This window comes from Aethalodelphis obliquidens, unplaced genomic scaffold, assembly GCF_003676395.1.
Source record: "Aethalodelphis obliquidens isolate GAN/ISIS:26980383/991018 unplaced genomic scaffold, ASM367639v1 scaffold434, whole genome shotgun sequence".
Taxonomy (NCBI): Eukaryota; Metazoa; Chordata; class Mammalia; order Artiodactyla; family Delphinidae; genus Aethalodelphis; species Aethalodelphis obliquidens.
The window spans coordinates 2402-17709 of record NW_020838348.1 but is presented as its reverse complement, the minus strand read 5'-3'; the positions used below and the strand labels follow the sequence as shown (position 1 = coordinate 17709).

The 15308-nt window shown below is 33.5% G+C and overlaps 1 protein-coding gene across 1 annotated transcript; it reads right to left on the bottom strand.

Annotated features, from left to right (window-relative positions):
• Positions 1–9687: 9687 nt before the first annotated feature.
• Positions 9688–14515, bottom strand: LOC113616737 (NKG2-A/NKG2-B type II integral membrane protein-like). The gene is made up of 6 exons (XM_027100129.1): positions 14126–14515; positions 13636–13734; positions 13099–13152; positions 12421–12572; positions 10411–10511; positions 9688–10089 (listed from the first exon to the last, which is right to left on the bottom strand). The coding sequence occupies exons 1-6, from the start codon at positions 14310–14312 to the stop codon at positions 9969–9971; spliced, it is 714 nt and encodes a 237-aa protein (XP_026955930.1). The 5' UTR covers positions 14313–14515; the 3' UTR covers positions 9688–9968.
• Between the last annotated feature and the right edge of the window lie 793 nt (positions 14516–15308).

Below are 15308 nucleotides of genomic sequence, written 5' to 3'. Positions count from 1 at the left end.
ACGGGTTCGTGCCCAGGTCCGGGAAGATCCCACATGCTGCGGAGCGGCTGGGCCCGTGGGCCATGGCCGCTGAGCCTGTGCGTCCGGAGCCTGTGTGTCCAGAGCCTGTGCTCCACAACTGGAGAGGCCACGGCAGTGAGAGGCCCGTGTCCCGAAAAAAAAAAAAGAGTGGGGAGAGGGAAAGGATAAGAAAGATGCATACGTTTTTATTTTTTACTGAATGAAATAATGATGGTACCATTAACATAGAGGATACTAGAGGAAGCTGTTTAAGGAAGGTGATGATGACCTAATATATCGACATAATAAGGTATAAAGACAGCTGGGATTTTTAACCCATTTCTATTTTAAAATACAAATGGACCTCATGGGCCTTAGTTTTATGATTCAAAACACGAAGTTTTACTTTCTAAATATCTTTAATGTTAGACAGTTTGTTTAAAAAATACTCTGTGGTTTACAGAATTTTCTCTTAATAAGAAATGTCAAGAAGACAAGTTAAAAAAGAAATTTTCAAACGTGATGTGTTCTCAAGGTTAATAGGAATAATCATTATTACACTAAAACAGGGTTTGAGTGGTGGTTCCCGATGTGATTACAAACCAGAAAGCCAAATATTTCCTTGTAATTAGATGTTGTTTTAGATTATTAAAGACATATATGCTTGTGTCTTTAAGAGCAATGACTCACATTTTCAGTCTCAGCGGAGTGATGCAGTCAAAAGAATGAAAACCATCTAAAAAGTACTTGCAAAAATGTGTACCTCATTTCTGTTTTTTTAATACTCAGAAGTGGTCAAGCACTGGGTCCGTATCAACTTTTCTTCTCTCTTGACCTATTCTTCATCTTCCTTCTCCCTCTTTAGACTCATTGTTCTTTTTATTGTTCCTCACCAACACCGTTTATTTCTTTGTCCTTTCTGCTCCGACAGATATGAATTTTATTTGCCCAGATAAGTTCATTATTTCGTTTAACTTCTGTCAAATGTTATCTTCTAGAGTTTCTTTTCCTGAACACACTATTAATATGTTTTATTTCTTAATGTAACTTATTTTTACTTGTATCATTTATTCTAACCTGTTTATTTTGCTTTTTATATTTCTTCCTCACCAGAATATAAAATATGAAAGGACAGGAAGTTTGTCTCCTTCACTGATGTATCTTTAGCACATAAAATAATGTATGGTACATAATAAGTGCTCATCAAACATTAGTTATGAGTTTTATATATTTTCCATTATTTATTTGACATAATTGTTACATTACGTAGATAAATATTTCTAGTCTTTTATTTATTGATTGGGGGGTGTACTGCGTTGCCTACAAAGTCTTCTGTTGCTCTAAGTGTATATAAATATTCTGAAACATTTCTAAATTGCCTTATTGATAATAATTTTTGCTTAAAGAATAATATGACAAACACTAATGTACCCACTATCAAGCTTAGGAAATATATTATGAATAGATGTAAAATTTTTATCTGCTCATTCATAATTTAATTCCCTCTTTTCCCTTTAGAGGATACCTATTACCTATTTATTTATATCTAATACATACGGCTATGTCTTGCATGTATTTTTAAAACGGACATAAACAATGTATAATGTGTATTTTTAGAATTATTTATATTGGCTCAAATTTGTATTTTTGACCTCCCTTAATATTGATATACTCAATATTGTGCTATTTTATTCACTTTCTTCATAAAATATAGTCTATTCTATGAATATAGGACAATATTTTCACCTATTTTCTTTTCTAAGGATATTCAGATTCTTCCTGTTTTTCATTTTTATTATCACTCAAAATTCTGTCTTGAATGTTCTTCAATATCTTTCCTTAACCATATTTACAGGAGTGTTTCTTCTAGACTATGTACTTACCAGTTTTGGGGTACTAGTATAAATATATTCAAAACTTCACAAATATTGACAAATTGCTTTTCAAAACTTGTTATTACTTTCACCCCAAGCAGAAGTACATGAGAACTTCCATTTTTTCACACCATATCCATGATTTGGAATCTACAATCTTTTCATATTTCTAATATCGTGAATACAAAATTTTGTTAGGATGTCTTGGTTTGCCTTTGCATGATAATTACTTACATTTAACTTTTATAATAGTATCATTAAGGAATATTCAGGTCTAATTCTCTGTGAATTGTCTTTTCACATATTTTATGTTGAATCGGTTGCCTTTTTATGGACTTACATAAGTTCTTTGTATATTCTAGATAGAAATCTATTGTTAAGTGCACCCAGTGTAAATTAGTAAATGTTTAAAAACCCACTCTATGGTGGTGGGGAAGATCTCATTGGTAGAGTTTGCCAATTTTATTTGTGTAAGTACTCTGACCATAATCAAATTTAAAGCTACTAACCTGATACCACTGAATGCAGAATTGAGAAGGGAAGAGATTTATAGTAGTACAACATTGTACAGTATTTCAACAACCAGATATGATAGATGCAAATAACTTCATAAGTATAGTAAATTTAGCAAAATAACTAAAAATGAGTTTTGAGTATTTATTACTTTTATTGTTAGTATGATTTACAATATTTATATTTATATAATTGAATTTTAGTAATGATTGTGTTTAACAGCTTGTTTTCAAAATTCCTGAAATTTTAACAATAATCTCTTTTGATTAGCTATGAGCCCGATCCAGCAAACCACTCACTGATTGTATAATCTGTGCTAGTCTGGGTGTATCTTTCCAATCTTAATAATATATTTTACTGTCCAGATAATAAATTTACTTATTTAATTATTACTTTATAGCATCGTTTGCATTTATGATTTGGATTTTTAGAAATTTGATTGAGAAGTGTATCCTTCACCGAAGGTTTTGAAGTTTGCAACTGTATTTTCTGTTAAACTTGTGAGGACGTCTTTCATAATTAGATCTCTGATATTCAATACTTTTCCACAGGGAAATGATTTTTTCCATCACCTTTATTGAATAATCTATTCTTTTCTTAGGATCTGTAATATTACCTCTGCAACCACATATTTATTGTTCAATATATTCATACACTTTTTTTTTTTTTCCAGAATTTGGTTCGGTTCCTCGGACTAATGACAAAATATATTCTTCATGCTCTTCACCCACACTGTCTTGACTATTCTTGGTGTTTTCCACTTTATATGATTTGAAATTGAGTGATACAGAACTCAGTCCCATCTGTGGACCCTGCAGTTGCCTGTGAACCAGCTCCAGTTCCTCCCTCTTTCAGGGAACCTCTGGAAAACAATGTCTTAGACAATCCCTCACAGACAAAAGAACCCTTGTGGAGGTCCAGGCTTCCAGAGAAGAAGTTCCACCACACCACTGGAGCAAAGAATATGAGATTGGATGCATTAGAGAAGATAAGAGGAGCAACCTGACTTTACCTACGTTACCCTTCCTCCATGGAAACACAGTTTTAGGGCCAAGAGAGACCTTCTTGGCCCATGTTTTTTCCACTAGGAAAAGTAAGAGAGTGTGAGTGAGCACCCGGCCTTCTCAGCTATATGGGAGGCTGCCAAAGAGGCTGATTTCTCTCATGCCTCACCCAGGGCACTGAATCATATGTATAACTGGGGGGCTGAGAAGAGTCTAAGATAGCAGCAAATAGGACTCTAAAAGGGCATTAAAAGGATGCAGATCCTACTAACTGTGTCACTGGCTCCATCAGGAAACCTGCCTATGAGCCACTTGGATCCGCCCAACTGGCCCACAGGTACCCTCAGTAATAAGCTCACCTCACCTCAAAACACCCACACCCTGTAGTTGCCTCCCTGTGGGCACTCCCAACTGTAGCATAGAGAGTGAGCTTTGGCAGATGGCTAGTGAGCATGTGCAGAAACCTAGTCTGAATCTGAAGGCCAACAAGAGACCACAAACATGAACTTTAACATCATGTTTGTGAAAACAAAAGAAAGGCTTTCAGCACCCAGCCTGGTTCATTGCAAAATTAAGATAAGGTATACAAACTTAAAACTTTTGCCACAAGAGGGAGCACAAAGTGTGGAACAGGTGCGTCCATAAAAGGTCCTAAAAAGCCTCAGAATCATTAGCAGTTTTGATGGAAGGTAATTCTCTCCTGAGGTCAGTGAGTAAATGGGAGAAGGTGGCCACTACTTCAAATACAAAGACAGCAATAGAAAACTTCAAGAAGCATGAAAAATGTCACCACCAAAGGATCACAGTAATTTTCCAGCAACCAACCCCAAAGACATGGAAATCTATGAATTAACCAATAAAGAATTCAAAATAGCTGTTTCAGGGAAGCTCAACGAGCTAGAAGAAAAAAAGAAAAATAATTCAACACTGTAAGGAAAACAATAAATGAAAAATGATAAGGTTAGCAAAGTGATACAAATCGGAAAAAGAACTAAACAGAATTGAAGAATACAATAGATGAAACAAAAATATAATGGAAACATCAACACCAAATGGATCAAGCAAAAGAAAGAATCTGTAAACTAGAAGACAAGTCCTTTGAAATTATCCAGTCAGAGGAGAACAAAGAAAGACCAACTAAAAAAGTGAATAAAGCCTGTATGATATATGGCATATCATCAAAAGAACCAACTTGCAGACTACTGGAGTTCCAGGAGGACAGAGGGACAAGGGGGTGGAAAGTTATTTTGAAAAAATAATGGTTGAGAACTTCCCAAGTCTGCTGAGAGATTTTGATATCCACATTTATGAAGCTCCTGAGTCACCAATCAAAATCAACTTAAAGAGATTCTCTCCAAGACACATTATAATAAAACTGTAGACAGAAATCAAGGACAAAGAGATAGTCTTAAAACCAGCGGGAGAAAAAGAAGATAGTAACTTACAGGGGAACTCCTAGAGGGCTATGAGATTTCCAAGCAAAACCTTACAAACCAGGAGAGAGTGGGATAGTGCCGGGGAAAAAAACTGCCAAGCAAGAATATTCAACCTGGCAAATTTGTCCTTCAGAATTGAAAGATAAAGGTCTTCTCAAAAAAACAAACAAAAGCTGAGGAAATTCATCATCACTAGACCTGTCTTATGAGAAATGCTGAAATGGGTTCTTTAACCTCAAATGAAAGGATGCTAATTAGTAACATGAGAACCTAGAAAATATACAGGACATTGGTCAAGGTCAAATCCAGAATACTCTAATACTGAAATAGTATAAAGGTTAAAGGAAAAGAATATTAGAAATAACTATAGCAAAAATAATTTGTTTTTAAACACACAATATAAAAAAATTACCTTTTTGTGATATGAAAAACATAAAAAGAGTGAGTAAAAAGGTAAGGTTTGGTTTGCAACTGAAGTTGTTATCAGCATAAAATAGATTGTTATATTTATAGCATGTATTATTTAAGCCTGAAGGTAACCACAAAGTGAAAACCTATGATAGATTCACAAAAAAATAAAGAGAAGAGAATCAAAACATACCACTATGGGAAATTATCAATTTACAAACAAATGCAGCAAGAGAAAGAGAAAAGAACAAGGAAACTACAAAACATCCAGAAAACAATAAAATGGCTTAAGTAAGTGCCTGCCTGTTAATAATTACCTTAAATGTAAATGGATTGAATTCTCCAACCAAAAGGCATAGAGTGACTGGATGGATAAGAAAACTGAGACCCAACTACATATATATGTATAGGGACTCACTTCAGCTTTGAGGATTCACTTAGGCTAAAAGTGAAGGGATGAAAAACGATATTCCACAGAATTGGAAACCAAAATAAAGAAGGGGTAGTGATACTTATAACAAACAAAATAGAATTTAAACAAAAATGGTAACAAGAGCTAAAGAAAGTCATTGCATATAATGATAAAAGAGTTATTCATCAAGAAGATATAACAATGCAAATATACATTGTTCATACAATGTTCATTGCAGCCCTATTTACAATAGCCAGGACATGGAAGCAACCTACATGTCCATTGACAGATGAATGGATAAAGAAGATGTTGCATACATATACAATGGAATATTACTCAGCCCTAAAAAGAAACGAAATTGAGTTATTTGTATGTGGTGGATGGACCTAGAGTCTGTCATATAGAATGAACTGTCAGAAAGAGAAAAACAAATACCATATGCTAACACATATGTATGGAATTTTTAAAAAAATGGTACTGATGAACCTAGCAGCGGGCCAGGAATAAAGACACAGACATAGAGAATGGACTTGAGGACACAGGGTTGGGAGGGGAAGCTGGGGCAAAATGAGAGAAGTATTGACATATATACACTACCAAATGTAAAATAGCTAGTGGGATATAGCTGCATAACACAGGAACATCAGCTCCGTGTTTTGCGACCACCTAGAGGGGTGGGATAGGGAAGGTGGGAGGGAGGCTCTAGAGGGAGGGGATATGGGGATATATGTATGCATATGGCTGATTCGCTTTGTTGTACAACAAAACTAACACAGCATTGTGAATCAATTATACGCCAATAAAGATGTATATATAAAAAAAGAAACCCTTATTCTAGGTGAAAACCTGGATATGCAGAAGGGAAAGAAGAGTTGTAAGAATTATGTGGATATATTTAATGGATATCGAGTCGACAAAATATTAACAATAAAGTTTCAAATTTTAAAATACATATTTGTATTCGAATTCAAGGGAGCAAATACGGCATAAGCAGTAAATAAAGGTAGAAGGTAGTTATGTCTTTTCACTTTTCGAGAAAGGGTAAAGGTATTAATTTGTTAGACTTTACTGAGTTAAGAATTTATGCTGTAAAATGTGGGGCACTAATAACATAATATTTAAAACATTAAACTGACAACAGAGGATAGTTAAAATAGTTAAATTAGTTATTGTGAAAGATAAAAAGAAAACAACAAAAGAAGTGGAGTTCAAAGAAATGGTAGCATTCATCTCTGATTAAGGATAACTATATTATACTTAATTAATTATATATACATACAATACATACTTATATATAAATAATATATGTAAATATATCTTATAATAATTTAAAAATTATGTTAAATATAGAGTAACTTCCAATTTAAATTCTAAGAATATTTAAAATAACTGTTCACTATCTTAATGAGAAACTCCTTTAACAAAAGCCTAAAGAAAGAGGAAAGTAAAAAGATGAAAAATATACCATGCAACACAAGCCAGTAGAAAATTGCTATAGTTAGTATACTGTTACAATAGAAGGCAAGAGCCGTATTGGAAATGATGAAGCATGTTTCATAATGATAGATAGAGTATCTAAACTATTAGCAATGTTTTCTAAAAAATCTTTATGTACTTAATAATACAAGTTCAACATAAGTTTGAAAAAAGTGAACTATTACAAATAGAGATTTAAACAATTCTCTCTCACTGCTTACAAACAAGCAGATATCAGTAAGGCTAAAGAAAGATTTAAACTAGACAACTAATCAATACATATATGTAGAACACATACTATATACTAGTATGGACTATTCATATTTTTTTACATAGAAATTTTCAAAAAATACACTATAAATCATATTTCCAAGCATATTCATATAAAAATATAGAAGTGGTGTCACTGCAGTAGCCGCTAGGCAAGTTTGGCAAGTGGGCACTTGAAATGTGGGCATTCAATTTTAATTAGTTAAAAAAATAATATTTTAATATTGGTTCCTCTTTCACACCAGCCACTTTTAACAAAGATGTGGAATATATCTAGCTTCACAGAAAGTTCTCTAACCAAACAGAATGCTCTTTACTATATGCAGAAGTCAATAACCAAAACTTTGAAAATCCTTATATGGTGTTAAATTCAGTAATAAATGTCTAAGTAACAGATGGACCATAGAAATGACCACAATGAACGTTCAAAATTTTTATAAGAATTACAAGGAAAATATAAAACCAAATGTCTGTCTTGTGAAGTATTGATTGCCTTAAATGCTTACCTTACAAACTAAATAAAACAAAACAAAGCAGAAATCCAAGCATGCATCACAAGAAACTAAAAATGGAAAAGCTAAATTTAGGTGAAATTAAAACCAAATGAAGTAGAAGGAAGAAAACAATAAATAGTACAAAATCAAGACAAAGAACAAAATTACAATAGAGAGGAACAAGGCCAAATGTATTCTCATTGAAAACATTTAATAAAATTGATAAAAGACTGCTGAAAGAAAGGTGAGGAGAGGGAATCCCTGATGGTTCAGTGGTTAAGACACCACGCTCTCACTGCCGAGGCCCCGGGTTCATTCCTTGGTCAGGGAACTAAGAGTCCACAAGCCATGCGGTGTGGCCAAAAAAAAAAAATTTGAGAAGAAACAAGTCTTTTATGTCTATAATAAATATGGGGATACCATGTGGTTTTTACAGATAAAAAAAGCAATATTATGAAAACATTTTAGTATCTATAAAAAATAGAAAAATCCTAAATTGAAAATTACCAAAATGCATCACAAAAAATAGAAACCTGAGTAAACCTAACACATATTGTAAAGAAATTGAGTTCGTTATATAAACCTTCCCACAAAAAAGTTCTAGAAGCTCAGATGGCACTAGTAGTGAATAATAACACTTGAAAACGTAGCAGTACTCTTTCACAAAGGTCCAGGTAAAAGAAAAGGAAATGCTTCCTAAAAATAGCCTTGGTAACAACTTGTCAAGTACATAACGTAAATGAAAACTCAGTCAAATTTCTTTGGGAACACAGATAAAGAAAACCTTCAGCTTGACCTAGATATAATATATGCATTGATTTTTTAAAAAAGGACAACACATGATCATTGTGATTTTACTTCAAAATGCAAGACTGGTTTAACATATGAAAGAAATAAAGGTAATTTACTTCATAATCATTATACAGAGAAAACGTTTATCATTCCAACTGATGGAAAAACAATACAAATGTAACGCCAATTGATTATAAAATTTGTTTGAAAAATGAGAATATTATGGAACTGTTTTCATATGAGAAACTTATGATGAAAAAAACCTTAAGATGAACCTCATATTGATGAAATATTGAAATCTTTTCCTCGAAAATAGAAAAGGATACATATAGAACCTTTACTGTACCTTCTATTCGACATTGAAAATAAAATCCTAGCCTATAAAAATAAGTCAAGAAAAAAAATTGCATCTGGAAAGAAGAAATGAAGTGTGATTATTTACAAATGCAAGAGCTGTTATATAAAAATCCAGAAGACTATATATTTGAAATGACAGAATTAATACATAAAGTCAGAGAAATCATTGGCTATAAGACCAATATGTAAACCTCATTGTATTACTGTTTACAGCAGTAAAACTTACTAAAAATTTTCAAATGAGGATGTCATTTACAAAAGCATGAGACTGAAATACCAATGTATCTTTAAGAACTCAATATAGAAAAATACAAAATATAATAGGGAGAATTTAAAGAAAACCTAATTCATAGAGAGATAAAGCATGATATTGCCTGGAAGAGCCAATATTGTAAAGATGACTATCTTTACAAATTACTTTGAAGATTAAATGCAATCCCAAACATAATTCCAGGATTTTTTTTAAAAACAGCTTTATTGAGGTGTAATTTACATGGCATGAAATGTATCCACTTAAAGCGTATAAATCAGTGATTTTTTTTCTTTAGTATATTCACAGAGTTTACAACCATCAACAGTAACAAACTCTAGACGTTTTCATCGCCCCCAGAAGAAACATAGTAACCATCAGCAGTCATTTTCTAATCCTACCTCTGCTCAGCCCTTGGTAACCAACAATCCACTCTCTGCCTCTAGAATAGGTTTCCCTCTTCTTGATATTTCATATAAATGGACTCACACAACATGCGATCTTTTACAAAGGTTGAAGGCCATAAAAATAATGTAGAGTAAAAAAAGCCAGACACAAAAGTAACGATATCTATACTTTTTGGTGTGCATATTATATTTCAATATAATTCATTTTAAAATTTATACAATCATAATATTATTTCCATTTCATAAAAGTTAAAGTTACTCAACAGCATCCAAACTCACATTTTCTCAAGCTGATTCTTGCAATTATATGTATGTGGAAGCTCACAACTGTCTGATTTAATGCCATCTGAATAGAGCAGAGCACAGTTACGTTTATCAGGTGATGTGTCTGTTATACTGTAATGGAAAAAAATGCACAATTCTGTTATATCATATGAGGACAACTCATGAAACAATAGCATTTTCCATGTCACTGTAATAAAAGCTATTTTGAAAATGGGTAATGATATTTTAATATAATTTTAGTAAGAGCTTGTTATTAGGGAAATGGGCTATTGAGGAGCCCATTCTTTAATAACTATATCAACATTTTATTAACTTTCAACATCCTCCTTCATCTTTCTATAATTCAACTAAAACAAATGTTTTAATATTATTCTTAAAATTTTTATTTTTAATCTTTTCCTCCTCTATACAGTATTATTTTTAAAAACTTACTGTAGTTTGTAAGTTGAACCATTTAGCCACATCCATGGATGATCACGGCCTTTACGAAAGACTGAAATCCATGACATAATTGATAGGGACATCAGGAATTTCTAGCCCAAAATAAAGAATTTTCACTTAAATAGTCGTCATGAAAGATTTTTATTAATTTTTCAAAGGCAAGTAGTGTGTTCTTTCATAGGATCCTTAGTTTTCTGAACAAAATGAGTGTTAAGAGTCTCATCTAACACTAAAAATATATTAAAGTTCAAAGTTTTAATACTGCCAAATACATTAACCAAGGTCAGTACTTTTGATGTAAAATTAACTCAAACAGTTATGCTTAGCAGTTTCACTGTTTTTCTTAGGTTAATAAGGAAAATTCTGATTCATGTAATTCAACTGTTACCCATGTTGTCAAAACTAACATAGCAAGGCTTTAAATAAGATTTTAGATTCTGTGACATCCATTTCTCAGGATACTGTGACCATATCAATGGATTTCTCCTCTATGTTTCTCAGAGTTTCGGTTTTAGAAGGAAATTAAGGGAATGAAACTGAGAAAATAAGTGACACGAAAGCCAAAGATTTGGTTTCCTGGGGCTCACACCGTTCTTTGACTAGATCAACCCCCAATCACTCTGTTTCTGTGTTGCTAGAATCCAAGGGACCAGACAAGGAGTCAGAGACTCATTTCTCTCAGCTGCGCCCAGCTAGGTACAACTGTAAACACTGGAACTAATGAAAGACACAAGTCAAGGAGAACTCTGAAAGGTGGAAAGAGAAAGGTGAAATGGTTTGCGACCCTGGGGTTAAGGAACAACTATTAGGGGCATCTTATATCCACCACCCAACCGAAGAAAGTGACCTAGGCCTGCTGCTTCCCAACACCCAGCCTAGCCATTCCTCCTTGGTGTTGAGGGGAATCCTGTGGGCGACACCAGGTGAGCCTTACAAGGTGATCCAGCAGGACACCTGCTAACAAGAAGCAGCCAGAGTAAGGGCTTCTCCTCCCCCTCCACCGAGAGATACCAGAGTTGGGGGGTAGGGGTGGAGGTGGGATCAGCAAAGGGGATCCCATGACTAAAAGTACTGAACCCAGGAAGCCTCTTTAGATCTGAGGGCATAAGACTCCATCTGTAACCAGAGACATTGGGTAGATTGGATTTTAAATGTTATATTTACATAATGAGCAGTGGAAATTTACAAACTACACATAAATGCAATAATATGGATGAATTGCAAAAATAGCATATGGGGGTGAGAGGAGAGAAGAAGAAAAATGCATACTCTATGATTCCATGTATATGAAGTTCAAAAACAAGCAAAGAGGGGCTTCTCTGGTGGCGCAGTGGTTGAGAGTCCGCCTGCCGATGCAGGGGACACGGGTTCGTGCCCCGGTCCGGGAAGATCCCACATGCCACGGAGTGGCTGGGCCCGTGAGCCATGGCCGCTGAGTCTGCGCGTCCAGAGCCTGTGCTCCGCAATGGGAGAGGCCACAACAGTGAGAGGCCCGCGTACCACAAAAAAAAAAAAAAAAACAACAACCAAGCAAAGAGATTCTATAATATCAAAAGTCAGGACAGTGGGTATACACGGAGGGTGGAGAAGTGATGAGAGAATACAGAGGAGTGGGGCTGCTATGAAGTGGAAACTTCTATTCCACGATCTGATATGCAATTACATGGTTCTATACATTTTGTGATCAATATGCAAAATCATGATATGTTTATTTTCCTTTATATATTGTAAAATTAAATAGCACAGTTTATTTTAGAAAATAATAGCATTTGTAGAAACATGTTTTTTTTATGAAAAGCAAGAACTGGAAATTATCAAACGTGTATTAATGGTATAAAAATATAAATAGAATATCATAAAGTTGTATTCTGTTGTTTAATGGAACATTAATAGGCCTTAAACAAACTGCAAATATGTACAAAACCGCAAGTGAATCCTAGCAAATATAATATTGACTGAATCAAGCCTTTAACAAAGTGTTTGCAACATTTAGTATCTTACCATTTCTTCTTCATTATCTATATAAAGCAGAGTAGAGTTCTTAGCAGCACAGGCCGTCACACTCTCATGCCATGTTTTTTTTCCCAAATGAATACAATAGCAATTGTTGGAATATGTAAAGCACTGTTTTGGACAATGACCAGCATGACATTCTGAAGAAAGATTGTGAATTATTATCTAAAAACAATTTGAATTAAAAAAAATGAAAACTAACTTACATATATGCATAGGTATAAATATATATGTGTGTATATATATAAAACACATCTATGCACCCTCAAGGCTGGTGCATATAAAACAAACCACACTCATACATTCACAGAAGTGTCAGTCTCTCACCCCCCAATTTATGTCTCCGTATAAAGCAAACACACAGAAATAGCCACTCTTTACATGTCCTGAAAATCAAGAAATGAAACCTCTGTTTTAGAATAGCAAAATTATTTGTCTCTTATCATATTACAGAGGGAGGAAATTTGAGCCAGTGGCAACAGTGGGTATGGTGATCATATTGTTGCATAGGGAGAAACACTCTCCTATAATCATTATTTATGAATATTTGTTGCCATATTTTGTAATTTATGTTCAACCCCAAAATCTATTCTTATTTTCACTAGCCTAAGATAGAGACAAAATACAAACTGTATTTATATCAGAACTTTGAAAATCATTATGTACCTTTCTGGAGCCTTTTTATCGGAGAGGAGTTATTCTGCTCCCGTATTGCAGTAGCTACAAAATTAATCATTATAAAAGTTAATATTGATCTAAATAAATCATAATGATTGTAGTTTCTGAGTTGAAATTTGGTTTATTGCTTAGGATTAGAATAATCTGGAATAAAATTGATTTTACCAAGAAAAATTAAGTAATGAAGATTTGGTTGAAAAAATATTTCAAAAGCCTAAAGGAACAGATCACCATCTCTTATAGTATTTGTTTTAACCAATCGCAAGAATTAATTTGTATTTCTCAGTAAGATCTTTCAATATCCTAAAGCATGCTTTTGAGTTATGAAATCAGAATATACATATACATACTCTCTGTAATTATTGTGTTGTATACTTTTGACAAATTCAGAATAACCATTCCACATTTAGTCTAAATGCATACATTTTAATGAGATGCCCATTCCATAATATTATGAACTGTTTAGAGGCACTGACCATCATTAAAGTGTAAAGTTCCCTTACAATTTTTCAAAAATCTACTTACAGGGAGTAAAAACTATCATTGTTACCACACTGGACATCAAAACAAGGCAGATGATTCCCAGAACCCCAGCAATGAGCTTCTCTGGAGGTGATGGTAAATCTGCAGAGAAAGAAAAGGAAACACTGAGAAAAGAGTGATGGTGACAGTTGTTTAGAAAGTTTACAAACAAGAGAACCCACATAAACAGGGAGTTATATACATAAACTTGGACCCCAAGCCCATTTCTACCACTATAATCTTTCTCTCAGAATATACCTTTGCATTTTCAGCATATATAACGCTTCATGAGTTGTTGATCAAAGACTACAAATTACAGCAATGCCAGAATAAAAGTAGTCCTCCAGTTCCACATTAGAATCCCATCTCCAACTTCAAGTTCTGTTCCTCAAAATGAAAAATATGTGAACTTATCCCCTACTCCTTCTCCAACCTCTGTACTCCAACTGCATATCCTAGAACAGTTCCATCATGTGACTATTAAATGTTTTACCTTTGCAGTGGCAGTTCTTGTCATTCCCTCGAAGATTCTGAGAAGCATTTTGAAGATTTAATTCTGCATAGGTTATTTCCTGCTCAGTTATTGAAATGGAACTTTTAGTGCCCTTAGGTTTTATTTGCTGCCTCTTTGAGTTCTTGGCTACCTTCAGTTCTGCATAGGTTACTCCTTGGTTATTCATCTCTGCAGCTGAATTATGTCAGACAGTGCTCTAAGCGTACTTAGGAATGAATGGTGTATGTAAGATGAGATCCCTAGTACAGTAAAATGGGCGGGGTAGAGTCTAGTGCTCACTTCGCAGTAGAACAATCTTAAGGCCTGGTTCTAAATTCCTTAGAGCTTTAAACAAGTGTCTCATGGTAGAATACTTTTTTTTTTAAGTTATTCTACATTTGACAATATATTTTTGGTTGAAACAATGAAAAGCAATAAATTAGGGAGGAGTAAAGAAGTTCATGACTAATAATATCCTACTCAGATTCCACAGAAATATTTTAACACCATTATAATGCTTGTATTAAAATTATAATGTTTTATTAGAAAAGAGAGATTCACCTATATTTATGATAATTTTGAAATCCAGTAATGGTTAAAGATAGAGTATTTTAAAGATGGGGAAAGAGTAATGTTGGCATGTACAACAATCTCCTACACTAAATTACATTATTTGGTGACTTACATTTACTTATGAAAAGTGTTACCAAATGGTCGTTATTTTGAATGGTTGAGGAGTTCTGAGAAGACATTAAAAATTGAGGAAATACTTCATGTATTGGAAAATGTTACATGATACACTAAACTTATATATAACCTAGACAATATTGAAAATAAAACAACAGAAAAAGACTAAAAAATACTTAGTTTGTAAAAGTAATCGATAATTGACTTAATGGCTAAGATATGAACCCACAAAATAATAAACAAATATAAGTAATTTATGGAAGAACACTGTTAATTCAAACTTCCAGAAAGATCCTATAGGTGTCAAAGTTAGTAAAGGTCATTTTAGTTGTATAAGTGATGGTAATTACTTATAAAAATTACTTATAAAAAAATCCAGATAACATAACTTAATAATTCAGTCAATGGATGCTGTAGTCAGAAAGACCTGGAAATAAACTATGGCTTTGAAACTTACAAGAGTGTGACTGTTAAAAAATTATTTAGTATCTAGTAA

Coding starts and splice junctions, on each gene's coding strand:
- LOC113616737 (XM_027100129.1), bottom strand. CDS start 14,312: ATGAATAACCAAGGAGTAACCTATGCAGAACTGAAGGTAGCCAAGAAC. Junction 13,735..14,125: donor CAAGAACTGCCACTGCAAAG/GTAAAACATTTA, acceptor CTTTCTCTGCAG/ATTTACCATCACCTCCAGAG. Junction 10,090..10,410: donor GGTTCAACTTACAAACTACA/GTAAGTTTTTAA, acceptor TTTCCATTACAG/TATAACAGACACATCACCTG.